General features: G+C 35.0%; 1 protein-coding gene across 2 annotated transcripts in view; it reads left to right on the top strand.

The window, feature by feature from the left end:
* Positions 1-3,052: 3,052 nt before the first annotated feature.
* TTC33 (tetratricopeptide repeat domain 33) overlaps positions 3,053-27,173 on the top strand; it is a 33,186-nt gene continuing 9,065 nt past the window's right edge. Inside the window, exons 1-4 of one of the 2 annotated variants that reach the window (XM_051990310.1) lie at positions 3,053-3,120; positions 5,618-5,839; positions 21,567-21,648; positions 25,210-25,341. In XM_051990310.1, coding sequence (XP_051846270.1) covers positions 5,619-5,839; positions 21,567-21,648; positions 25,210-25,341 — 435 coding nt within the window. In that variant the 5' untranslated portion in view covers positions 3,053-3,120; position 5,618. Of the gene's footprint in view, positions 3,147-5,617; positions 5,840-21,566; positions 21,649-25,209; positions 25,342-27,173 lie in introns of both variants that reach the window. The other variant, XM_051990301.1, reaches the window with a different exon arrangement.

The raw sequence follows: 27,173 nt of genomic DNA, 5'->3' as shown, positions 1-27,173 counted from the left end.
TGGCAGGTTTTTTTTTTTTTTTCTTTTTGGTGTGGCAGTTAAAAACTTGGCCAATTTCAGAACTTGTCCCTTCCTCTCTAACTAAAAGGTATTTGCATAAATCCAAATATGTACAAAATAAGCACTTTTTAAATCCCCAATAGCCAGCTCCTTTTCCTTTGTAATTTTGCTGATTAGGAGAAACACAGAAGACAAACACAGGGGCACGTGCACACACACATACACACACACACACAGTTTTTCTAAATCAATCAAGCTCTCATTCTTAGCCCCACCTTAGAATAAGGGAAGCAAAGAGGGTAGTTTTGGAGCTGGAGAAATTGAAGCAAGATAAAGATTATTAGAGAGTTTTAAATATTTTATTTGAGAGCGAGAAATTGTTTGGGACCAAAACAGGATCCATATTGACCCCAGCAGACTGAATGGGAATTTAGTTTCAACAAGTGAAGAATTCCAGGGATTCTTTATAGGGCTCTAGAGATCAGGAGAGACAAAAGCAGAGAGGGTTGAGGGTAGAGCATTGGTCAGTGGACCATAAATTCTGTTCTGACAGGTTGAGGGTGAGCACCATAAATTCTTCTTTTTGTTGTTGTTGTTGAGGCAGTTGGTGTTAAGTGACTTTCCCAGGATCACTCAGTTAGAAAGGGTTAAGTTTCTGGGGACAGATTTGAATTCAAGTCCTTCTGACTTCAGGGCCGGTACTCTATCCCCTGCGCCACCTAGCTGTCCCTGGAGTGTAAATTCTTGATAACTTAGGAGGACTTAGGAACCAGGATGTCTGAAATAGAAGATCTCCCCCTTATCTGAGATTAAACATTACAATTTATGACTCTAGAGTAGTCAGCCCTAAGTTACATCAGTCCTAAGGATCAGAAAGGGGGCTTGCAACCAGGGGGACTGAGGCAGAACAATTAAAGGAAATTGTGGCATAACAGGAGCCTGGCAGGTTGGATATTGAAGGCTCCTTTGAATTTATACCTAACCCCCTGGAGCTGGACAGTTCCTCAGAGCAAATTTAAGGCACTTGCCCAAAAAAACCAACAGTATTTCCCTATACACTTTTGTTGATACTTTATCCCAATTCTTCCTAAAGAGCTATCTTCCCAAGACAATAGATAGGTTTATAGACAACACCTTTCTTTTCCAAGGTTCACAGTATCTTGTCTAGAGGATTCATTTGATTTTACCAAAGGAAAATAGGAAAATCATTATGGACACAAACTGCTTAGGATTTTCCATTGGCAATGGGAAATGGGAACCTTTTACAGACTCGAACAACCTACAGTTTCCCAGTGCCAATCCCAGTCACCCAGGTGGCTCACCAATTGCTTGGCAGGGGAAAGTCTTTTTTTGGATAGTCTCTTCTCCCCCTTATCCCCCAAGTTCTTGCTCATCCAGGCTGTGCTGCACAACTTACTTGACTGATTTCAAACTTTTCTCAGCGGGCTTACCTCCTGGTCAAAATAATCCTCTATCTTTGCTAGCCTACTTCCATTTTTTGCTTTCTCCTAGGGTCTCTCTTAGGGAGTTTACTCAATCAGAACAGGAGTTCCTGAGCCAAGTACAAGGGCTGAAGTTGGGAAGAGACCCCAAAATATTGGGGGTTGCAGAGTGGTGTCAAGGTATTTCAAAAGAATTTGCAGGCTTGAACCCATATTCAAGTTAAGGGGCAAAGTTTATTGTAACACCAATTGAAGCAGGCTAAAGTCCAAAAGAATTTAGCAAAGAACCTGGAGCAAAGAGACAAATTTATCCAACTCATGTTATTGATATGCTAATTTTATGGCTTAGAGATAGAACTGAAGAGTGATCTCAGGAATTTGGTTATCACTGACTAGCAGATCTAGGACTAAGACCAGAAGACTTTAGAATCATTGGCTGACAAATTATTAGAACAATAGCATTCTTAGGTCAGAGGGCCTCAGAATCATTAATATATCTTCCCTAAAATGTAAGGGAAGAAATATTATATTCCTAGGCCAGAGGACTTTTATAATCATTGCCAGAACAATAGCATTTAAAGGTTGGGAAGGGGGTGGGGAGGAATCCAGGATCACAATTTTCAAAGCCAGAAGACTTTAGAATCACTGACAGATTGTTAGGACAGAAGCCCCCTAAGGTCAAGGGACGTTTAAATTATTGCTGTATTTCCTCTAGAAGCTACACCATATCACAAGGACCACTGTGAGCAGAGACTTGAGGCCCACCAACCCATTATCAGATTATTGCAGTAATCCAAGCATGAGGTGATAAGGATTTGCTTTAAGAGTAGTAGCTGTATCAGAGGAAGGGAGGGGCCCTGTTACTGAGGTGTTACTGTTGAGATTCAGAAGGAGATCCCAAGAGATTGGGGTTGCAAACTTATGTCTTAAAAGAATTTGCAGGCTTGAATCCATCTCCAAATCAAAGGGCAAAGTTTATTGTAGTACTGCCAATTGAAGAGGGCTAAATTCCAAAAGGATTTAGCAAAGAATCAGGAGCAGGAAGACAAATTTATAGGAAAAGACAAGAGATCTGGTTCTTCATGTCACTGATATGCTGATTTCATGGCTCAGAGATAGAACTGAGGAGTGGTGCGGTATGCATTTCACCATTTGTCTCAGAAACTCATCGCAGACCAACAGATTGTTTATCTGACAATCTGCATTATCTGTGGAATTAGCAACTGCCAAGACCTGGTGCTTCAGGGATACAGCCATATTTCTCCAGAAATTGTATCCCATCATTACGAAGGGAGGATTTTTTGGGCTTGGCCATGGGCGGGAACCTGGTGGTCTACTCCCCGCAGGTAGGAACCCCAACACTTTGTAGCACGTGTATGGAATTTCCTGCTTGGATCCAGCTTGGGGCAAATTCCCCGCGGGGGAATTACCCCCCCTCCCGCCTAGTCTCTCTCTCATTTCCCTCCTCCCCTGTTCCCCCAGCCCTAGCAGGGGGCCAGCCGTGAGGCTCACGGGCACCTGACTCCCGTTTCCTAGGAGACCTCATGACGCTTCTAAGGAACTCCTTCCTCCACCTCGTCTTTTCTAGAGAGACGGAAGTGCGAGCTGAGCCATTTCCGCTTCCGGTGGAAAGGTGTGGAGTGGAACGTAAACACTAGTAGTAGGGAGCTGTCGCCAGGTAACTCGGGCTCTCGGAGTGACAGGGTAGGTGGGGGGCAGAGAGCGCCCGATTTTTGTGAAGAGGCCTCTAGAGGAGTCAGTGGGATTCTCTGTAGGGTGTGGGCGGACTTCAGCCCTGTGGGTTGGCCTCTGAAGTTGAGGGGGAAGCCGGTCTGGCCCCTCGCAGGCTGGGCCCCTTTGCCCTTTTGGGCTCCTATTCTCATTTTTTTTCCCCCGGAAAGGGGAAGAGGGAGCGTAGGCTCTCGTCTGCCCCCCGCATCGGGCCCTTGTTGGGATCGGAAGGGCGGTTTGGTGGATTTCGGGGCAATGAGATCATCTGATTAGTACCTCCTTTCTGGCGTCCTTGGGCATGTTTTATCCAGACCTCGACCCCTCCCTGCCCCCCCCGGGTGTGGGGAGGGCCACAATTGCTGAGCCTGTTCTCTGTTTTAAAAGATAAAGAAATCTCTTCACGAGGATACTCCTGTCTGTACATCAGGGGACTGAAAGGATAAGGGACTTGAGTTTTGTTCACTGTTGCCTATGTTTTGGGGTTAGGTAATGCATTGATAAGCTGCGCCCTCCAATAGTTTATAAATAGATTTAAAAAAAATGCCGTATTTCAGGCATGAAATAGAATGCCTCTTGTGCACTATTGTTGGGTACTTGTCAGGGCAATGACGGACCAGTCAACAAATATTTATTAAGCACCTACCTTATGCCAGGCTCTGAGCTAAATATTGGAGATACAAACGAAGATAAAAAAAAAACTCCGCTCGCCAGGCGTTTATCTTTTTTGGTATTTAAGTGGCATTAAGTAAATGCAAAAGGCCTTGATGTCAGAATTTATTTGGAAAAAAAAAAAAAACACAACTTCATTGATCAAAAGAATGAGAGTGGAGGAAAAAAGTTGTAGTATGTCTAGGAATTCTTTTAGTTAAAAAAACTGAAAACTATAAAGTATTAAAATAAATGGAAATTGACATTTCTAATTTCTGTAAATTTATGAACTTTATAACTTTTTGGAATTCCATTAGAATTAAGTTCCTTGAAGGCAGGGATTGTTTCTCTTATATTACTAGTGCTTAGCTGCCTGAGAGTTAAATGACCTACTCATACATAGTCAGATAACTAGTAAGTCAGAGGAACCCATATCTTCATGGTTTCTAGACTATTCCTCAGTGCATTATACCATGCTGTCTGACACATTTTAGGTGACTAATAAAATCTTATTGATTAAAGGCTATATAGTCTGTTCCCTATTTTTTCTTCACCCTAATTTATTTCCCAAATATGCTTTATATTTTTTAGCTTCATTATTCACACACACACACACACATTTAAATCATTGATATCTTTCTGTGTGCCTGGAAAGTCTCAGGCTCCTGTTGTATGTTGAAGGTATTGAATTTCCTTAAATTCAATTTAAGGAATTGAATTTCTTCAGGTATTGAAATTCCTTAAAAAATTAACAAATAAGATGTTATCCTCCAGAGAGAAAACTGATGAACTTTTTTTTTTATAACTTCCCACTTGGGAAAAAAGATATTCAAACTTTTAAGTTGTGATAAGTGAAATTTGGGCTATGGGTGGGATTTTGCATATACTGTCAGATATGGTTTCTTTACTAAGCTAGTCATTTAAAAAAAATCTTTTAAGTAAAGAATAGGTTATTAAGTAGGAGGGGAAGAAAGGGTACATTCAATAAAAATAAAAAACAACAATAAAAATAACATTAATGTGTGCTGTTCTTCATACATGAAGATGGCACAACTGATCTACAATTAGTAGGATGTGCATTCATTATTACTTTTCTAAGAGTATTGTTTTAATTACATGGATCCAATTACACTTTTCTGGTAGATGTGATCACTAATGCCTATTTGTAAGTCAGCCATCTGAGGCTGAATGGAAAGATATGAAATGAATTGTTGCTTTGGGCCAATCTTCATCCTAATTGCAAATTGTAATGAAGCAAGGCTTCTCTAGCAATCTATTAGTAGATCTCAATGCTTTATCTTAGGAATTCCCAATCTTTTCAGTCTTTTTAGCGTCAAATCTAGTAGTAACTCAATTTGATTTTAGGGTCCAGATCACAGGGCTTGTTGGAATTAAAGAAGAAAAATGATAATATTTGATATGCACATGAATTCTCAGACCCCTTACAATAGCTCAGTGGCTCTTTAAAGAGTCCTTAATTAAGGAACTGAGATGTACTGTTTTAACTCAAACCAGTTGCCTTTGCCTAGCATGCAGTCTGTACTCTTTTTGGAGATTCTCATTAGGGAGGGAAATGTAGCAGATGGCTGTTTTTCGGCTGTCTGTTTAGGGACTTTACTGCCAGATTTTTAATATCCTTACACTTCTTTCCCATTCCTCCCACTGCTCTTGAAGACATCACTTGCTGAAAGTGATTATCACTTTCAGCAAGTCATTCACCACCATTTCAGGCAATTTTAAAGTTTTTGGAAAATGATTAAAACTGGTTATCTCTATGGTTATCTCTAATTTTCTAGAATGGCTTCCTTTGGATGGAAGAGGAAAATTGGTGAAAAGGTCTCAAAAGTCACATCTCAGCAGTTTGAAGCAGAAGCTGCTGATGAGAAGGGCTTAGTAGAGAATGATGAAGTTAACTGGCTTCATGCAATTAAACGAAAGAAAGCAATTCTTCTAGAAGACTGTGCAGAGAAGAGTAAACAGTTAAAGGATGAAGGTGCAATTTTGGCAGAAAATAGGAGGTATGTTGTATATATTTTTTTGTTTAATTTTTTGACCCTGTAATCATTAGGTGAAAATTTTTATATTCTCCCATTTAAAATTTATAAGATAAATAATAGGTTGCTAAGGTGAACCTCCCTATTTAGATTAAAAATTTTTATTTTGGTTATATTATTTCACAGGTTCAGGTTCAGTTTTACTCTCCCACCACTTATAGCTTCATTTAGAAAGGTAGCTTATACATAAGAATTATTTCTCCCAGAATGTTGATTTATGTGAACTTTGTTATGACATTAAATCAGTATTAGGGATTCTCTATAGTGGCTTTGGGAATATATACTCTCATTTTAATGCTTCTTCTAGTTGAAGGCATCTCCAAATGAGGGATTCCATTATAGCATTCCTTGAAGAGTTCTAATATACTCTTTGAAAATTTTGATTTGGTAATTAAAAAAAAAAAAAAACTTTAGCAGAATGGGGAATTCAGTTATTTTCTTTAGGGCGAGGATGTTTTCAGACATGGAGTGGCATCTGAGATAGCTTTTAGTGGCTAACTACCACTTTACTGTCTCTTGTCTTCTTTCCTTTTTTCCTTCTGTTTCTTTTCTAACTCTGTGTTCTTTGTTCTTATTCTCCTATCTTATTTCTTTTTCTGTTATCATTTTATCTTGCTGATTTTTACCAGTTGTAGTCCTTCCATGGTCATTATTTGTCTCACCAGTGACTTTGTGTCTAAATTTCCTAATCTGTAAAAAGATTTGATTGTAATAAGTGATATTTAAGGACTTTTCTAAATCTAGACCTTTTTTTTTTTTTTTTTTGCTTCAATGTAGTTTGTCCTAGAAAACTTGCTGTCTCCAGCTATAAGATATCATCTGTTTCTGATTTCATTAAAGAATAATGTAGTTGATAGCTAAAGAGTACAAGATACTCATCTCCATCTTCATTTACAGTTTCTATAAGAAGCTCTAAATCTGAACTGGGAAACCCAATGACCTAATAACATTTCTAGATGACTATTGTGGAATAGCTAGATTATTATCTAATGATTAATTTTTTTTTCCTTTTGTAATCAGAGGGTACAAGATTAAGAGCAGTAACAGAAGTATGTGTATATGTGACTGGGCAAATCACCTAGCTCTGTTTCCTTGTTTCCTCCTTGCTAAAATGAGTTGGAGGAAAAAATGGAAAAATAGTCCAGTGTCTTTGCCAAGAAAATTCCAGATGGGGTTATAAAGAGTCAAACATCACTAAAACAACTAAATAACAGTAACTAAGACATTTACAGTCTCCCTGCTAGAATAGCCAGTAGGACTTGAATTTTACTTTGAATTGTCTAGCCAAAATTTGAAGTTTTAAGTGAATTTTAGTAATTGATCCCTGGTTTAAGAGTTTATACCATTCCTTTTTGTTAGTGATCTTTAAACTATTGTTTTATTTTAGTAATTAAAAAAAAGCAAGGAAGGAGTTATTTTCTAAATTATAACTAATGGAGAGTTAGATTACAAAATGTAGCATCACATGCTTATAATCATTGCTACTACAGGCTAAGCCTGATGGATCTCTTGAGCTTGGGAGTTTTGAACTAGACAGCTAAGCCAGTTAAGTCTGGTATCAATGTAATGGGAGCAAGAGGCCACCAGGGTGTCAAAAGAGTGAGGAACTGGCCTACTGTAAAAGGCTGAAACTCTGAATAGGTTCACTGGAATAAGACAACTGAGCACTTAAGGCTAATTACTTATTGGACAATACTCTATTAGCATATGCTTGGAAAAATGGCCCTTCTCAGTAGTCTGTGTTGGCTTGATCTTTTGGTTACAGATAGTTGTAGGAGGGATTGGGGGTGGAGTAAGACAAGCCAGAGTCACTTTAGAGGAGAAGGAGGAGAAGGGAGGTCTGTAGGTGGAGAGCTTGTGGCAGTTTTGTCCATCTTTTCTACTTCTCCCCCTAAAGACCAAGGATTTTTGCTGATCCTGACTCTGGCTGATCCTGAGGTCAACAGGATGCTAACCCAGACTTCACAACCCACATTGGAAATTGAGGAGATCAGAACTCCTTAGCTAGTCAGTAATAGAATTAAGTTCACAAGTAACCACTCTCTGTTAGCCTGAGTAACACAGGGACATCCAGTCTTTAAATCTCAGATGTATATTTTTATTATGTTTTCTAAGAATGCTACTGTTATGCTTGATTAATTTTTTTATGACTTCAAAGCTATTTTTTTATCTTTACAATGCTTTAAAAAAAAAAAAAAATTAGAGCCGAAGGAGATGGAGAAGGAGTTATGGCAGTGAAAAGAAGTTAAAAGATTAAGTAGAAGTTTTAGTATCTAGGCAAGTTTTTAGAATTATATTATCCCCCATTGTGAACTATAATTAGCATTTCCTTTCATGTTTCTAATCTTATCATCTCCCCTCTACTGTCACTACTCCTTCCCCTTTCATTTTCAGACCTAGATCTCTTAGAGCTCTGATGTTTTATTTGTTTCAAATAAACTAAGGAGTGGATTGTATGGAATTTTTGCCATAGTTAGTCTTCCTCATTATTTCCAATAACCCTTTCCCTAGTATTTTCTATTTTTGTACTTTCTTCTACCACTAGTAAAACTGGAGAGTTTGGTCTGTGTTGCAGTTCCAGCTATTCTCAGAATTGTCTGGATAGAATTGCCATATATCCCAAGTCTCTTTAATAAGATGTATCATATTCAAGATAATTCCAAAAGACTTTTGTTGGAAAATGCCATTCACATTCACAGAAAGAAACATGGAGTTTGAATGCAGATCAAACATCTTTTTTACTTTTTTAAATTTGTTTTTTATTTTTTCTTATGTTTTGTCTCTTTTGTTCTGATTCACAACACAATTCACAACAATATTAAAATACATTTAATATGATTGCATATGTCTAGCCTATATTGGGATTGTTTGTTAATCTTGGAGAGGAGGGAGTGAAGGAGAAAAAATTGGAACTCACAATCTTACAAAAACGAATGTTGAAAAATTATCTTTACATATAATTGGGGGAAAAATTAGGCCAGTTCCTCACTTCTTTGACACTCCTATGGCCTCTTGCTCTCATCATGTTGATAACAGATTTAACTGCTTAGCTTTCTAGTTGCTCTCAAAGAGCTTAAGAGATCCATCAGGCTTAGCCTATAGTAGCAGTGATTATAAGTATGTGATACTACATCTTGTTATCTAACTCTCCTTTAGTTGTATTTGGTAGAGTATCCTTTCTCTATTAAAAAAAAAAAAAAGGCACAGAAATGTGAGTTGTCTTGTCCAGGGTCATATAATTAGTTTGTAATGGAATTAAGTTTAGTAGCCTAGTTTCCCAATTTCTGGTTTTGTTCTGAAACTTTAGTTAGTGGTACTGGTTGAGTGTGACCTTGGGATGTGTAGGTTGGGAACAAAAAATATTTTATAAGTTTAAGTGGCATGTGATTGAATCAGTTTCTATTATGTCTCATAAGAAATAAAAAGATGTGTAAGTCATAGTCCTTGCCTTAAATGAGTTTACAATTTAGCAGATATTTATATAAGGTATAATTACATTTAAATTTTTGAGTAGGAGACACTCTTTAGCAAAATTCTAAAATAAAAAACAGATTCTTAGTTTAAACATTACTATAAGGAGAATAAACAAACTCCCAGATTAATATGTTTTAGTTAATAGCCTAATATAAAAACATTCCTCCTATAGAATTTTATGGAGTTGTAGTAAAGGGACTAACTGTAAATTTCCATACTTATGAAATCACTCAAATAGAACATTAGGAATTTTTGTTAGTGCCATTTAATAGCTTACTATTATTTTTTTTTCTTTAAACTGCAAAAGAGGGAAGAAATCAAAGGCAAGTTAGTCATTACTATGACATCCCCCCACATTTCCTGTGCATAGTTGTAAGAAAATGTAGTCATATAAACAAAATGTGTACTACCTGCCCACGTAGTAGCCAGATATTGTTAATTCAGTGAAAAATGAGTCAGACCTCTTGTTTGACGTCAAATAAAGAAAATGACCAGATGTTTCACTGAATTTTTTTTCCAGTCATTTGTTTTGGCATAATGTATACATGACTTTATAGAATAACTAAACTTTAATTAGAGCCTAGTATAATAGACTAGTTTGGCTGCTGCCAGATAAACAAAATTTGAAATAGTTGCCTGCAAATATATGACAAATGTACCATCAAAGCAAAAAAGAAATTTTTACCCTGGTACAAAGTTAAGTAAAATGAGATTCAATTAAGAAAATAAGTTTTTATCTTAAAGAGGGGAATACTTGTTAATTAAGCCACGTTATGAACTAGATTCTGAAGGAAAAGCAAGAGAAGGTACATTTTTTTAAGGTTATTTGTTAAACTGGATAAAGTATTAGATGACATGAGAAACAACTTTTTTTTCCTGATTTCCATAAATTAACCTTATAGAAATAGAAAAAAAATGGAAAAATATTTTTAGATAGATTTTTAGTTTCAGAAGTAGGGCATAAAACAAAAAATAATATCTATAAATATACAAATATTAAGAAAAGCAAAAAAAGGTGACTTCATCTTTCTCTTTATATAAAGTCATGCTGCTTATACATGTGATTAGGCAAGAATCTCAACTTTTAAGTGCTCTAGACAACTCTCTAAAGTTTTAAGTGACAAAGTGCGAAACCTTCATTAATAGATGGAATTTCCTCTTGTGAAGTTCTCTTTATATCTATGGAGTATTAAAAATTGCAATGTAGCTGAAGTCTAAGATTGCTCTAGCGTAGAGAGTTTGTGATTTGGAATAGAGTGGTTGGTTAATTGGTGGAAGGTGAAGGTGGAAGTAGGTAGCCAACATGGATTAATATCTGCCTTGAGCTGATGGAAAAGACATCTTAGAGTTAAAGGAAATTATGTATATATCATTGACTTTTAGCATTTAAAGTAAACATAAATAAAACTTTTCTAAATTTTATCATTTAAAAAAAATTAGTTGCTAGTATGATAGCCATATTATTTTCTATAATTTCTCATTGAAAGAATATGGTATTTCAGCTTTGTTATGGGTTAAATATAGACTTTTGTGGGCTTCTATAGAAACTTAACCACCATTTATAGTGTTGCTTTTATGGGAAAATTGTTTCCAAATTCCAAATGATGTTATTTATTCTAAAATTTGCTTGCAAAAATTTGCTTTTGTTGTTGATCAGCTATTATTATTTCCATATTAACTAATGATAATAAATTTATATAAAATTATGTGTCAGCAGGAGTTTCTAATTTCTTTACTAGAAATATGTTAATGATGATCATGTCCTTAATATTATCTCCTTCCCCACAATTAGAAATATTTTTAGTTATGGGGAATGAGTAACAATGTTAAGAATTGTCATTACCTGTCTGTTTTAGACTGGACTGAAATTAATTCTTTGGAAACTACTATCTGAAACGTTCTTTAGACTAAAATATGAGAAAGGGTGTCTGAAATCCAATAGAGTAGGTGTCCATCTTTGTCATTGCTTAACATTTGAATATTTAAAGCAAAATGATTATAAAAGTCAGTTTAGTGTTATATTGAAAACCAGATTAAAATAGTTGAATAAATGCAACATTCTTCCCTACATGTATTTAATATTCACTTTGCCCTCCCCCCCCAAAAAAAAAAATGTGGTTTATTTAGTGGGGAATAACTTTATGTAACAAATCTGTGATTCAAATAATAGTTAATTTATTTTAACAAATGATAAGAAAAATGCATATGATCTCTATTTACAACCTACCTTGCAGAATTGTTCAAAAAGCACTTTGTAAACTGTTAATTGCAATAAAAATCTGAGCTTTTAAAATATAGATTATTCTGGGTATTAAAATAGTAGGAAGTCAGTGCTTTTGTAATGTACAGAGCACTCATATAGATCTGGCATCTCCTTTTACACTGATGCGCACTTCTCTCTGGGCAGTGGAGGACTGTCCTTGTGTTCCTTCCTAACCCCATCGCTGCTGTCAGCAGACCTTTCTGTCTCCTTGTCCTGAGTTGGGCCTAACAAGGATTCACTTGAATATTTTCTGGATTTTCCCAATAGGATTTGAGATAATGCATTTTTTAGGTCTATAAGAAGAGTTTTTGTGGATGGGAGTCTGACTGCCTTGCTTCCTGCTGCTCCATCTTCCTGATCTTTTGTATTTTAAAAGGGTATTTTTAAAGAGGGAAAAATCTAAAATACAAAGATTGTTAATTTATTGTGGTTGAATTTCAGATATCATGATGGGCTAGGTTGACCTCTACAATACAAAGTATCTTTTAAATTATACCACAGATAGTTGCCTACTCATAAGGCTCAATTCCAATTCTAGTATGTTGTTACCTTTTTGTGTGTTTTATATATTTTACTTAAAAATAAAAATTTTATATCCTTTAGTAACTTTCTAGTGTAATAGTCACATCATTTTCCCTCTTATATTCCAGATTATTTATAGGCATTTATAAATTAATAAATAATGAGTAGGGTATCTTGATATTTTTGATAAAAGAAATGACAAGAGAAATGAATAGACATCAAATTCCCAAGTACCTAAATTCAAAGTGGAGAAGTTTAAAGTAAGATCCATTTAAAAAATATTTTGTTTCTCTCAGTTACATGTAAAACAATTTTTAACATTTGTATTTTAAACTTTGAGTTCCAAATTCTCTCCCTTTTCCTCCACCCCATTGAGAAGGCACATGTGAAGTTATGCAAAATGTTTCCGTGAACGTCATGTTGTGAAAGAAAACATAGATTTTCTCCTGCACCCCCAACCCTCCCATAAAAGTATGCTTCAGTCTGTATTCTGACACAATCAGTTCTTTCTCTTGGGTATGGATAGGATTTTTCATAAGTCCTTTCATCATAAGCTTAATGAATATAGGAGTAAAGTAGAATGTGACTTGAATGTACTTTATGACTTGCATAGAGAGATAATTAGTAGAGTTGGATCTTTTGTGTGCCTTAAGCTTGTTTTCTGTACTTTTTTTGGGGGGAGAGGGAGCTGAGGCAATTGGAGTTAGATGACTTGTCCATGGTCATACAGTTAAGTAGTGTTAAGTGTCTGAGGCCAGATTTGAACTTGGGTCCTTCTGACTTCAGGGCTGGTGTTCTATCCACTGTGCCGCCATACTTTTTAATTGAAGCCATGTATAGTCATTGAAGTACTTGGATACATGTAGGTTTTCTTTAAGGTAAATTGTAACCTCATACAACCACAGCAGTTGGAAAGGATTTGGGAGCTAACAATTGGGGACAATTAACTGTGTTTCAGAAGTAATTCTACCATACAAATAGAAGTGTATAGGAAAAGCCAAACATTGGCATGAATGATCAGGATAGGATCTTCTTAGGGGTGGGGTGGGCTGGGGGATCAGAAAAAACAATTATCGTGGCATTTAAGTTGAGCCTTAAGGAATAGAATTAAAAATATCTAAATGTGATGTGTTCTGTTCTTAATGTACTAACTACTTCTTGTTCTTTCTAGAAGTAACAGAACTAGTACAACAAATTCTCTTCCCTCCTTCTTTCTTGCTGCAGGAGCCTGTATGTGACATCCCTGCTATTGGTGCTGCAAAGTAGGGGAAGAGATCTCTCACATTTCCTTTCAGTTAGATCTTATTTTAGAGGTGTGACTTATGTTCTCGAATAGCCGATATTTTAATCAATGTTGTAATTCCATTTTATTTATAGTTATTCGTTTTCGAAAAAGTCTTTGTTATTTTAATTTATTTTGAATTCAAGTTGCAAATTTTGTGAAATTTCTATGATTTATTTATAGTATATTAAAACTGGGAGAGACCTTAGAGATCATGTAGTCTAATCCCCTTAATTTATAGATGAAGAAGAAACTAATGTCATTTGGCTTTTTTTTCCCCAGTTATTTTCTATTTGAGGAAGATAAACACTAGATAATTTAGATAGTTGGTTTAATTTGGAAGAAAAATTTTGGTTTCCAATTGACTTTTTAATTTGGAATTTTAATTCACTGCTTTAAAAGGAGATAATTTTTGCTAAAACATTTTTTTAATCATAGAAAAACTCATTTGGTTGACTCTTACCATAGGAAAAGAAATACATGAAAGATTACTTTCAGTATTATACATCTCCATGATAACCGCTGTATAATTGAAAAAGTAAGCAAAACAGCTTTCAAATATTGCTATAATGTATAAGAAAAACCCATCGTTAAGAGGCAGAATATAAAAATGAGTCAATTAGAAAGGCCATTTGTCATAAAATTTTCATCAATAAGCTTATTAGACAATGTTATGAAAGATAAAACATGAACTACTAAGAAAATTATTGGCCATAAACTTGGAAACAGCTAAATAAGACTACTTGAGATTTGAAAATATTTAATAGAAGGAAATGAAATGCTGGACCTTTATAATCTTTATTGTTTTCCTGTAAATTTAATTGTATGATAGTTTTAAATTTTATTTTCATAATTTGCAGTTTGTAGCTAATTGAACAAAGAATATGTATTGCAGACTGTGGGAGGGGGGTCTTTTTGTTTAGCTATCCTTGACAATATTAGAATCATCAGTAGAGATAATAATGTTCCTTTTCCGACTTGATTTCCATAAGAATAGTTGGTTATATGACTGAATGAGATAGCAGCTTTTAAAAAATTTTATTTCATTTAAAAACAGTTGGATTTCCTCAGTTCAAAGCTAACCTGCCCCTAAAAAAGGAGCATCATCCTTTTGACAGAGAACTCGATCTGAAAATGTGTAATCAAACCTCCGGCAAACTTAAACTTACTGAGGAGCAAATGAGAACCACTGAGAGGGACATAGGGCTTCTTCTATGCCCTTCATCTCTTTTGTCTGCTGACTAGGTAGATAAAGTTATTACTCTGTCTCTGCAGCAGAATTCTCAAACACACTTCTACTCTGTATTTCCTGGTGATCTTTTTTTAATTAATTTTTTTTTTCAGCCAATAAAAATCTACCCTCTTTTCCCCCTTCTTCCTCTCCCCACTTGAGAAAGAAACAAAAACAAAACCCTTTATAAACATGTACAGTCAAGCAAAACAAATTCCTATATTAACCACATTAAAAAAAATTCCTTAATTTGTACTCTTGAGTCATGTCTATTAAGAGGTAGTTTTCATATGAGTCCTCTTCAGTCACAGTTAATCATTTCATTGATGAAAGTTCCTAAGGTTTTCAGAGTTGTTTTACAATATTGAATATCATTTTGTAAACTGTTATCCTGAATCTGCTCATCTCACTTTATATCAATTCATATATGTTTTGCTAAGGTTTTTCTGAAACTATCCCTTTCATCATTTCTTTAGTATGATAATACTTCATCACATTTATATATCATAACTAGTTGAGTTATCCCCTAATTGGTGGCACCCTTTCAGCTTTACAATTTTTTTGCTACTACAAAAACAGCTGCTGTATATATTTTTGCATGTCCTTTTTTAGAACTTTTTTCCCCTAAGGATTAAACTCTCTTTTAATCTGTCTTTTTATTTCTTTTTCTCCCTTCTCTTCCTCCTCCTTTCCCTCTTGAGTGAAATGTATTTCTGAACCTAACAGAAATGGATGAGTATGCATGTTTTTTCTCCTTCAATCAGTCATATGTACTTGAGACTTACTGTTAGGTTGGACTTTACACATTTCTAGAGGGGATTTATGGGCTGATCCTGCTGCTTCTTTCTTAAACTATTAAATATATCATTTTTGTATCTTGGTCACCGCTCACTGAAGATGTGCAAACTTTCAGCGCTTCCAAAGTGGTTTGACCTAGAATAAAGACTGATGAATGCCCTCCTGATCTGAGCTCTGCAAATTTCTATCTAGTAATGTCTATGGATCTGTGCCACAAATCTGAAGACAATTATTCCTGGTTATCTTTTTAGTAAATTACTGCTAAACTTAGCTGCTATTAGCGTTCTAGTTGACTACCAGTTTAGTGCTACAGTAGTGTAACTCCCCTTTGCTTTGGGTTTCTTGGGCTGATTATTCTATTGCAGAGTGTATTGGATGCTGAAACTGAGACCATGCTCCATTCCTGAAGTTAGAACCAATATCTTGCTTTGGAAATGAGAAGCTTGAGGACTTGCTTCCGAATTTGCTCCTTGCTTTTATACACAGTGACCATGACCACTTCTAAACCTGGAATGTCACCTGTGTGGGCTAGTTCCTTCTTCAGCCTCTATGACCTTGAACTGGATAGTTAGCAACAGAGCAGTCAGATGGTACCCATTACTATATCCTGAACAAGTTTGACTTTTCTGTGCTGGATTGAGGACTTTTCTTGCACTGTGCCTATGTTCTCCTTGCCTTGAAATGCTCTGTGCAGTCATTATTGGCTAGATGCTATCCTCACATCTCTCCATCTTATCTCCCAAAGTCAACTTTGGCTGGGAAAATGACTCATTGATTTATTTTTTACCCTTGGATTTCCCAAAGTCAAGGTTTTTTCCAATAAGTCCTGTCTTCTCATTATGTGATCAAAGTATTTCAGCTTCAGCTTCAGTATTTGTCCTTCCAATAAGTAGTCTGAATTATTTTCTTTTAAATATTGACTGATTTGATTTCTTTGCTGTCCAAGTGACTCTAAGAGTCTTCCCCAGCACCACAACTTGAAAGTGTTGATTCTGAGATACTCAGCTTTCCTTGTAGCTCTCGCAGGCATACATTGCTACTGAAAAAACCATAGCTCTGATTATGCAGATTATTGTTGGCAAGGTGACATCTCTGCTTTTTAGTGTGCTGTCCAGATTTTGTCATAGTTTTCATTCCAAGGGGTATCTTTTAATTTCCTGGCTACAGTTGCCATTTGTAGTGATCTTTGAATCCAACAATATGAAATCTGACACTGCCTCACTTTCTTCTCCTTTTATTTACTGGGAAGTGATGTGGTCACTTATTAAGATCATCTTCTTTGATTTTAAGCTTCAAGCTGGGTTTTACACTCTCTTATTTTAGCCTCATCAACAGGCTTCTTAATTCTCAAAAAGCACAGTGCCTTCTTTGATACAGGCATGCCATGCTGGGTGATCTTGTTGCCAGTGTTTTCTATGTCTTACAGTCAGTTCTAAAGTTTTTCAGAGAAAATGTCCTTGTACTGCTTCTTTTGACCTCTTTGTGAGTTCTTACTTTGTGCAAGTTGTCCATAAAATAGTCTTTTACATAAATGTCTATTTGGCATTTTTCCTTTGTGGTCAGCCCATCACAGTTGGACTCTGCAGTAGAGTTAGAATGCTTGGCAGTTCAGTTCAGAAAATGTCCTCAGGTTCTGGTACTTTATCTTTTCAAGTAACCTTAAGAATCTTTCTAAGAAAATTCAAATGGAAGTGATTCAGTTTTCTGGCATGTCACTGGTAAACTGTTGGGGTTTCACAAGCATACAACAGTGAAATCAGCACAACGGTTCTGTAGGCCTTCAGTTTTGGTTTTCAGCCTAATATCTCTTCTCTTCCATACATTTTCTTTTGGAGTCTCCCAAACACAGAACTATTTCTGACATGTGTGTGACAACTTCATCATCTGTGTGAATATCCCAGGAAAATATATTGCCAAGGTAAGTGAACTTATCTATAGCATTCAAAATTTGTTCATTTGCTGTAACCAATGGTTCTATTTATGGATGATATGGTACTGGCTGGTAGAGTGACTCTTTTTTAGTGTTGTCTGGCTAAAATTAGCATAAGTAGCAGAGAACCGATCAATGTTATATTATGTCTCAGCCTCTTGACTACATTGAAGACAATCATCTGTGAACAAAATGTCATGCATCAGCTCTACCTCTACTTTAGTCTTGACTTTTGTAGCCTTTTCAAATTAAATAGTTTCAATGTGGTAGCTGAACTTGATGGTACCAGCAAGGTGATAATATATAGCTTTGTCATACTCCTTTTCCAGTCTTAAACCAATCAGTTGTTACTTTATAACTGTTGATTTTTGGTCCGCATATTGATCCTCAGGAGAAAAGTACTCCCATATCTTTGAGGACTTGCCACATTTTGTTGTATTCCACACAAAGATTTTATTGTAGTCAATGAAGCAGAAGTACATATTTTTCTGGAATTTCTTTGCTTTTTCCACATTCCAGTGAATGTTGGCAATTTGGTTTCTAGTTTTATTTGCTTTTTGAAAACCAGCCTGCTCTTTTGGTAATTCTCAATTCACATATTGCTAAAGCCTAGTTTATAGATTCTTAAACATAATCTTGATATATGAACTGAGCTCAATTGTTCAATAATTTGTACATTCCTTGGTATTGTCTATCTTTCGGATTAAGATGTAAACTGATTTTTTTCCAAATAAGTTGCCACTGTTGAGTTTTCAAATTTGTTGGCATATTGAGTATACCACTTAAACAGTATCATCTTTTAGGACTTTAAATAGCTCAGTTAGAGTTCTGTCATCTCTGCTAGTCTTATTATTAGCAGGTCTTCTTAAGGCCTACTTGATTTCATTTTTCAGGTTGTCTGGCTCTAGATCAATAAGCACGTGATTGTGGTTATTGATAATTATATTCTTGCTAATAACTCTTATTAAATCTCTTCTACTTAAGTTTCTATGATTTTTGTCTTTTATCATGCACATTTTTGCATGAAATATTCATTTGATAACTCTAATTTTCTTGAAGAGATCTTTTTTCTTTTCTATTCTGTTGTTTTCTTCTATTTCTTTGTATGGTTCATCTGGGAAAACCTTTTATATCCTTGTTTTTTCCTTTAATTTTGAATTTAGTTGGGTATATTTCTCCCTTTTTCTTTTCCCTTTTGCTTTTCTTCATTACCTAGCTATTTGTAAAGCCATTTTGCTTTCCTGCTCTTCTTTTTCTTTAGAAAGTTTTTTGTTGTTATTCTCTATACAGTATTGCAAACATGTGTTCATAGTTCTTCAGGCACTCTATCTAATCTAATCACTTAAATCTATTTATCACTTGTACTTTAAATTCATAAAGTTTATGTGAAATTTTGTTGTACTTGTATTGCCTTTTGAAATTGTGTTTAGCCAGTAGATTGCTAGTGCTAATTGCCTTACTTCAATTTTGACAGGAAATTATGTTCTTGTAGCAGTTCTCAGCTTATTTTAGTAGAAAGTGAACCTAATAGTATAAGCAATTTATTTTCATTTTATTTTCTCACTGGCTTTTTCTTAATGTTGGGAATCAGTGAGAATATTTCATTCTTTCAGGATGGTATCATTTATCTGTCTTTGAAAGTGATGATATTATTATAGGATAGTTTTCTTTTTGAAAATTTTTAATGTATTTTATTTTCTCAAAAACATGAAAAGATAGTTTTCAATATTCATCTTTGCAAAAACTTGTGTTCCAAATTTTTCTCCCTCTCCTCTCCTTCCCTCCAACAACAAGCAATCTGATATAGATTAAACATGTTCAGTTCTTCTAAATATATTTTCATATTCATCCTGCTGAATGAGATGAGGTGAGATCTCTTAGGACAATTGTGAAAATCGAGTAAGGCTTCATCTACTTCACATTTGGAGTAGGCCTGAAGGTCCTTGAGTGGTGACTTAAGGGCACACCTAAGTCCCCTTCCTGCTATCCTCCCATGACATCATTTTCTCCCTACTTCAAACACTTATGGGCAACTATGTACTTATTGGCCAAATTCAATTTCTTGGGTAGTTCCCGCATTTAGAGTGTAAGACCCTTAGCGAATGAAGGTGATGGTCAGTGGTGGGAGGGGTATTTATTTGCATTAGGGACTATTTAATGTCAAACCAATTCTAAAAGGTGCCTTCTCCCTTCGATTGCCTGCTCAATGGATGGGATGCCTGATTATCGCGAGAACGTACAATAAACTTTTGATTTGCTCCTAGAGATCTCTCCAGCTTTTTTTTTTTTTTTAATAATGGTAACCCCTCATCATTTCTGAGCATCATACTGCTGTGCAAAAAAAAAAAAAAAAAAGATCAAAATTTGTTTAGGGAGTTCTGAATACCCTCTTTTGATTATAGTATGTCCTTTGGTGGCATTTAAAAATTATTGAAGCAGGGAGGAATTACTTACTAGATGACATAATCAAGGGTTAGAAAGATCTAATTAGTCTGGTATGATCCACAACAAACAAGGTGAAATAAGTATTTTTTTCCCCTCTGAATTCAATATCTTACTGGAGCAAAGTACATGCAATTGTTACTTCCTGAAATTCTCTCTTTTCATCTATATTTCCTGGATTCCCTGGCTTCTTTTAAGTCTTAGCTAAAATCCTTATCTTTAAAAGCAAGTAGTCTTTCCTGTTCCTCCTTTAGTTAGTGCTTTGCCTTTGAATTTACTTTCTATTTACTTTATATTTAACTTGTTTGTACATAGTACATGTTGTCATTTTAAAAATGTGTATTTGAAGGATTGTTATGTAGAAGACAGAGTCCGCTTCCTTTGAGTATTTCCAAAGGCATAACTAAAATTAGTTTTGATTCCTTCTTTCACTTCTGTGTAACCTTAGAAAACATTCAACCTCTCCCAGCCTCAGTTTCCTCTTTGAAATGAGGATGATTTTGTTGATCAAATGAGATGTGGAAAAATGCTTTGCAATCTTTAAAGCATCTTATAAATGCTAGCAGTGAGGATGATATTGATTCTAGGCATATTATTCCCAGATCCTCTTCAGAGGCTTCCTTTTGCGTCTAGGATAAAATCCTCTGTTTGGTATTTAATCTCTTTTATAGCCCTTCTTTCCAGAATGTTTTCCTATTGCTCACCTTACCTTCCTGCTAAAGTGGTTTCCTTACTAGTTCCAACCTCTGTGCCTTTGTGCCAACTGCTTCTCAGGCCTGGAAGGTACTCTTTTCTCTCCGTAGTTTCTTAGAGTCCCTAACTTCCTTCAAGACTTGGCTGAAATGTCAGTTGCTACACCCTGAAGGCCTTTCCTGCTATTCTGAGGTATTAGTGGTCTCTTTTTATTGAACTTACTTTGATTATATTTTGTATTTATCTGTATATTGTTTTCCCTTAGTAAACTAAAATTCTTATGAACAGTAACTGTTTTCTTTTTGTCCTTGTATCTCCAGAGTTTAGCACCTAGTATGCACTAAATATAAATGTCTCTTCAGTTGAATTGAATTGAATTTCATTGCACTAAGGGGAACTTATGAACAGTTTTATCAGCCTAGTAAGTAATTAGTGTCTTGTTCCTGGATGCATTTGGGCTTCCTGAGTACCTCGATAATGAAGAGCTTTTTAAATGGAACTATTCCTTGAGAAGTAAGAGAGAAAACTCCCTAAAGGATCCACTGGAACTGGGTCCTCTAGAATAGTTCCTAGAGAGAATCATTCTAACTAAAAGATTCTGTGACTCCTGTAGAGATGGTTGGGATGGAGAGGAGTTTTTCCAGGGAGCATATGGGGATGTTATTTGGGGATTTGATCAATCTAGGCCTGCCTAGCAGTTCTGAGAAAATAGTGGTTCCTTTAATAAGTACTTATTGATTGAAATTGCCAGAAAAACCTAGCCAAACAGTTTCAGACTTCTTACCTTGAAAACAGTCCTATGTTTTCCTTTTTTATAGCAGTCTTGGGTTTCGTAACTCCTATCATTTTAATATAAAATTTGGTCAACCCCTAGAAAGAGAGAGTTGCAAGGTTCTCTGCCTGTTTTCACCTATATCACCTCTCTTTCTTCCTGTGGTCTTTATTTTCTCATTTCCAGAATAATCTTATCCATTCATATTTCTTAATTCTTATTTAATAGTATCAGTGAACTTTGAGGGACCTAGTGAAATTATAATGTTATTTTAATAACCACAGGTACTGGGAGGCAATTCACAAATGGGATGAAGCACTTCAGTTAACTCCAGATGATGCTACCCTGTATGAGATGAAATCACAGGTAATACTTGTACTCTTAGAATTTTAAAATAGTAACAAGTGAAGAAAATGGGTAGTCCTGGAAATTGGATTTGAACTTGAAAAAGTTATTTTTTGTGTGTAATATTATTTGAAGTGGATGGAAAACAGCCCTACTCTGAATCTCTTTTAAACTATCTTTGTCTCTTTTACAATTTCCTATATCGTTTGGCAAAGAGGTACAGTTTATGTAATTTAATGATGTATTGTGCTTTAACTCTTTCACGATTCTTTCTAGTTTCATCTCATTTGATTCTCCAGGTAATTTAGATATGATCTCCTTTGACAGATTGAGGAACTTAAGGCACAAAGAGAATGAATATTTTATTTAAGGTAGCTTAGTTGCTAAGGTTATGCATAGGTAATGCTAAATAGGAGTTGGTTCTCAGTTATGTTCTTTCCAGAGAATAACATTCTCAGAGCAAACTCATTAGATTTTTTTTGTCCCTTTCAACCCATCTTCTGCTCCCATCTTCTCCAAAAAGGATAATTATTGAGAAAACTTTGTTTTTTCTCCCTCAAGAAATAAAGAACTTCAGGGAGTTAAGTTACTTGAAGTCATGCAATCAATGTTGCTATTATTGTCATGTCAGCAGCATGATATTTGAGATATTATTATTGAATATTTATTATTGATATAATACTGAGATATTTATTAGATATTTGACTCACAACTTTAAATCTCTGCCTTATTGAGACTCATTTCCACATTAAAGTCAAAGACCATAGAATGAACAATAACAACAACAGCAACTTGGTAGAGGAATTAAACAAAGCTTTAAAAGACCTTATGTAGTAGTTATGAAACTACCTGAATTCACTATTGTGAAATGGTTAAAAGCATACTACAGCATAGCATGATAGCTTGATAGCATGCCTTTCTGTATAGGCTAAGATGACTGTCTCTTGGATTGATTTATACCAGTGGTCTGTGAAGTGCTTTTTTCCTCTTATGGTCATTTACTGATCTCAGAATTCATAAAAGGTGGGTTTGGGAAGATTAAGTTTTGGGGCCTACACTTTGCTGATGACTTCCAAAGGAAGAAGAAACAACTGCAGTATCTTATTTGTTAATTTGGCAAGTATTTATTACATTTTTATTTTGTGCTCAGATTCTGTTGCCTTCCAATTCCTAAAAGTTGCTTGCATAGAAAACTTCTTAATTAAAAATTCTGGATTATTAAATTGTATTTTTGTTGGATTCTCAAAGTTACTCTGAAGTATTGATTGGGACTCCTTAGATGGAAGTGAAAATTACTTTGAATTCCTTTAAGAGAATTTTAAATATTCATCTGTAGTCTGTGTATTTAATTTTTCATGTACACATATTTCCCAGTTTTTTTTTTTTGATATCTCATTGAATGCATTTTAAAATCATAGGATCATATTAGCACATTACTAATCATACTGAGAATGCATGTATTCTTTGTTTTATAATAAGTATAATGTCAAAATTTATGATGCCACCTGCTAGAGTTGATTACTTTAACTCCAGTCTTTATTTGATAGGCTAAGGTAAATTAATCATATTTTCTGTCTTTTGTTCAAAAATAACTGGCAGAATTGTTTTTTTACTAAGCATAAACAAGAATTTCACAGAATGGGCATTATGATATGCATTATTAGAAAGAATGCCCACATCAGTGAGATTATGGATCCATTGTATAATTGAAGTATTTTACTATTAAACTTATATGATAAGTATTTTCGTCATGAGTCAGGTAGTGCAGTGGGTGAGAATGCTGGACCTTGAGTCAGGAAGACCTGAATTCATATCTTACTTAGTAGTTGAATGTCTTTTTTTAAGCCTCTGTTTCCTCAGCTGTAAAATGGGATAATAACAGTATCTACCTCACAGGGTTGTTGTGAGGAGTAGATAAGATAATAGTGATTTGCAAACCTTGAAGTGCTTTATAGATGATGATAATAATGATGATGATGATGATGATGATGAAGAACCCCCACAGTATTTCTTTGGTATCTCAAATTAAATTCTAGTGGCAATTTTGTTCATATTTTATCATTTAAAAACAATTTCATTTGGAAAATAATTAAAGTACATTTCAGTTTTTCATGGATTAGTTTTGGTTTTCTGGACCTTTGATTTCATTGGTAATGGAAACTTCCACTTCTAGGACATAATGATACCTGCTTTTCAATTTCTGGTTTTGAGGGTTAGTGACTTGAGGTACAGAGAGAGATTTGCCAAAAGCCTGGCAATTAATGTATATTAATAGTGAGACTTGAACCCGAAGGTTCCTGGCTCTATGTTTACTCCGCTACATTGCTTCTGCTTATGAATAAAAGTTAAGAAATTATTTAAATTTTAATTTAAATCAACTATCCTTAAAAATTAATTATGGCTGTATTATGAGGCAGCTAGATTTCTCTTGGTAAGAGTTATCAATGTTCTTTTTTTAAAAAATAATTTTAAACTAGGAATATTCTTTAGGAACTGGCTGTGCTACATTTGGCATATAGTTTCATTGCCCTCAAGGTAGTAATTATCATTGGTCCTGATTATCAGATTAACTCTGAATAAAATACACTCAAAAATATTTATGAATAATTTAAAAATGATACGCATCTTTAAATATTTTACATATATGGGAAAATCAGACAGAAGTAAAAACTTCTTGTTCTGGCTGGCTTGATGGGATCAGAATAGGAACTCATTAATTCCTAAAGCCCTCAAATAAAACAGCGAAAATAAGAAACATTTTTGTTAGAGAATAGTAGTAAAACATCATTAAAGTGAACTGTTAACATACACATGTATGCCCGTATATATGAAGATCTGAAATGTTATAAACTTTTTTTTGGATAATCAGGGAAAATATAAATAAAAATTATCTATGCATTATAGGGAACCTTATTTTATATTCCTGTGTAAGATGAGCTCTAGAATCTGCCAATGGCTCTGAATTATTGGGTTTCCTAATACCTAAGGAGAACTTGAGCTTATAGACCTAAAAATGTGCTCTGCTAGATTTATTGACCTTGTGTGGAACATTGTTGAACTTTTTAATTTGGCTGGCTTAGTGAAATTGAAATAGGGATTCATTAATTCCTTTAAAAAAAGCACTCTAGGGAAGTTTAATATTTACTTTATTTCCCCCTCCTCCTCTTCCCAAAAGAGAAGATATTTCATATGGTGTTTTAACTTAGGTAACTCTTAGCACTAGCAATATTATCTTGGAAATAAGGTTATAGAAATCACATTAGTTTTTATCTTTTATGGCTATAAGGATTTTTAATTAGAAGAAGAAAGGTGATATATGTTAAATGTTTATTTAAATAAAAGATTTCTAGTTACTAGAGGTGGAGATGTGGGTGTCTCCTAATTCAAAACATAAAATGAGAGAGGAGGGGAACAAAAGTTAAAATGACAGCATTCAGACAGAGAAAAGTGTAAAAGGTGCTTTATCTTAGGCTTTGGTTTTTGTTACTGACTTTTTTTTTAGGGGACGAAATAATTGTTAATTTTTGACACCAACTGATTGATTAGTTCCTTTTTCTTCTTTTCTCTTTTCTTTTGTTGTAGGTTCTGATGTCTCTTCATGAAATGTTCCCTGCAGTTCATGCAGCAGAAATGGCTGTTCAGAGAAATCCACATTCATGGGAAGCTTGGCAAACTTTAGGACGTGCCCAGCTTGGATTAGGGGAGATCGTCTTGGTAAGAAAACATTATCCAAATTCTGAAGACTTTGTATTTATTGAAGTTAAATTTGGTTGGATAGGTCTGAATATAAAAGCCCATTAATTTATGTAATTCATATGAATTGTTCATAGGATCATATTTCTTCCCTAAGCTCTGGTAGATTCTTCCATGCTGAAAAAGCTCCAGGTACATTTTTGGAAACAGACTGTTCTCTGAGGACCAGAGACTCTTTGTATTAAGTTTGGAGACTCTTATCACTAATAAGCAAGCCACCTGGAATCTTTGGCCTCGATAATCAGTGAAAAACAACAAATACAACAAGGTTACCCTAAATTAACTTCTATAGTAACAATCATAGAGTGATGTAGAAGCAATTTTGTGCTGTTGGAACTCTAAATTTCATATTTTTGTCCACTGATTGAAGGAATTGACATTCCACTGGAAAGGAACTGGGTCATAATCAGCCTTGGTATTTTACCTATAAAAAAGAGGTTTTATCTAAATGCAAGTATAGTTCAAGTACCTTCCTGGAGAGAGAAATAAAGGAATTAGAGGAAAAGTTGTTGTTGTTGTTGAATATAATTTTAGTGCTGTCTTTTTTTTTTTTTTTTTTGGCTGAGACAGTTGGAGTTAAGTGACTTGCCCAGGATCACACAGCTAGGAAGTGTTAAGTGTCTGAGACCAAATTTGAACTCGAATCTTCCTAACTTCAGAGCTGGTGCTCTATTCACTGTGCCACCTAGCTGCCCCTAGTGCCATCTTTTCTGAGTTTTGATGTTGATATCAAAAATAACAGTTAACATTGTCATTACATTGCCAAATTTCTCTTAGTATTCCTTTCTTTGTTCCTTCCAAAGAGCCATAACATATAATAATAATTTGTTTGTTTTAATAATTTTTTATTGACAGAACCCATGCCAGGATAATTTTTTACAACATTATCCCCTTGCATTCAGTTCTGTTCTGATTTTTCCCCTCCCTCCCTCCACCCCCTCCCCCAGATGGCAAGCAGTCCTATATATGTTAAATATCTCGCAGTATATCCTAGATACAATATATGTGTGCAGAACCGAACAGTTCTCTTGTTGCACAGGGAGAATTGGATTCAGAAGATAGAAATAACCCGGGAAGAAAAACAAAAATGCAAACAGTTTACATTCATTTCCCAGTGTTCTTTCTTTGTGTGTAGCTGCTTCTGTCCATCATTGATCAGTTGGAACTGAGTTAGATCTCTTTGTCAAAGAAATCCACTTCCATCAGACTAGATCCTCATATAGTATCGTTGTTGACATATATAATCTCTTGGTTCTGCTCATTTCACTCAGCATCAGTTCATGTAAGTTTTCCCAAGCCTCTCTGTATTCATCCTGCTGGTCATTTCTTACAGAACAATAATATTCCATAACATTCATATACCACAATTTACTCAACCATTCTCCAATTGGTGGGCATCCATTCATTTTCCAGTTTCTATCCACTACAAACAGGGCTGCCACAAACATTTTGGCACATACAGGTCCCTTTGCCTTCTTTAGTACCTCTTTGAGGTATAAGCCCAGTAGTAGCACTGCTGGATCAAAGGATATGCACAGTTTGATAACTTTTTGGGCATAATTCCAGATTGCTCTCCAGTATGGTTGGATTTGTTCACAGCTCCACCATGCATCAGTGTCCCAGTTTTCCCGCATCTCCTCCAACATTCATCATTATTTTTTCCTGTCATTTTAGCCAATCTGAGAGGTGTAGAGTGGTATCTCAGAGTTGTCTTAATTGGCATTTCTATGATCAATAATGATTTGGAACACTCTTTCATATGAGTGGAAATAGTTTCAATTTCATCATCTGAA

This window comes from Antechinus flavipes, chromosome 1, assembly GCF_016432865.1.
Source record: "Antechinus flavipes isolate AdamAnt ecotype Samford, QLD, Australia chromosome 1, AdamAnt_v2, whole genome shotgun sequence".
Classification (NCBI taxonomy): Eukaryota; Metazoa; Chordata; class Mammalia; order Dasyuromorphia; family Dasyuridae; genus Antechinus; species Antechinus flavipes.
This window is presented reverse-complemented; position numbering and strand designations above follow the sequence as displayed.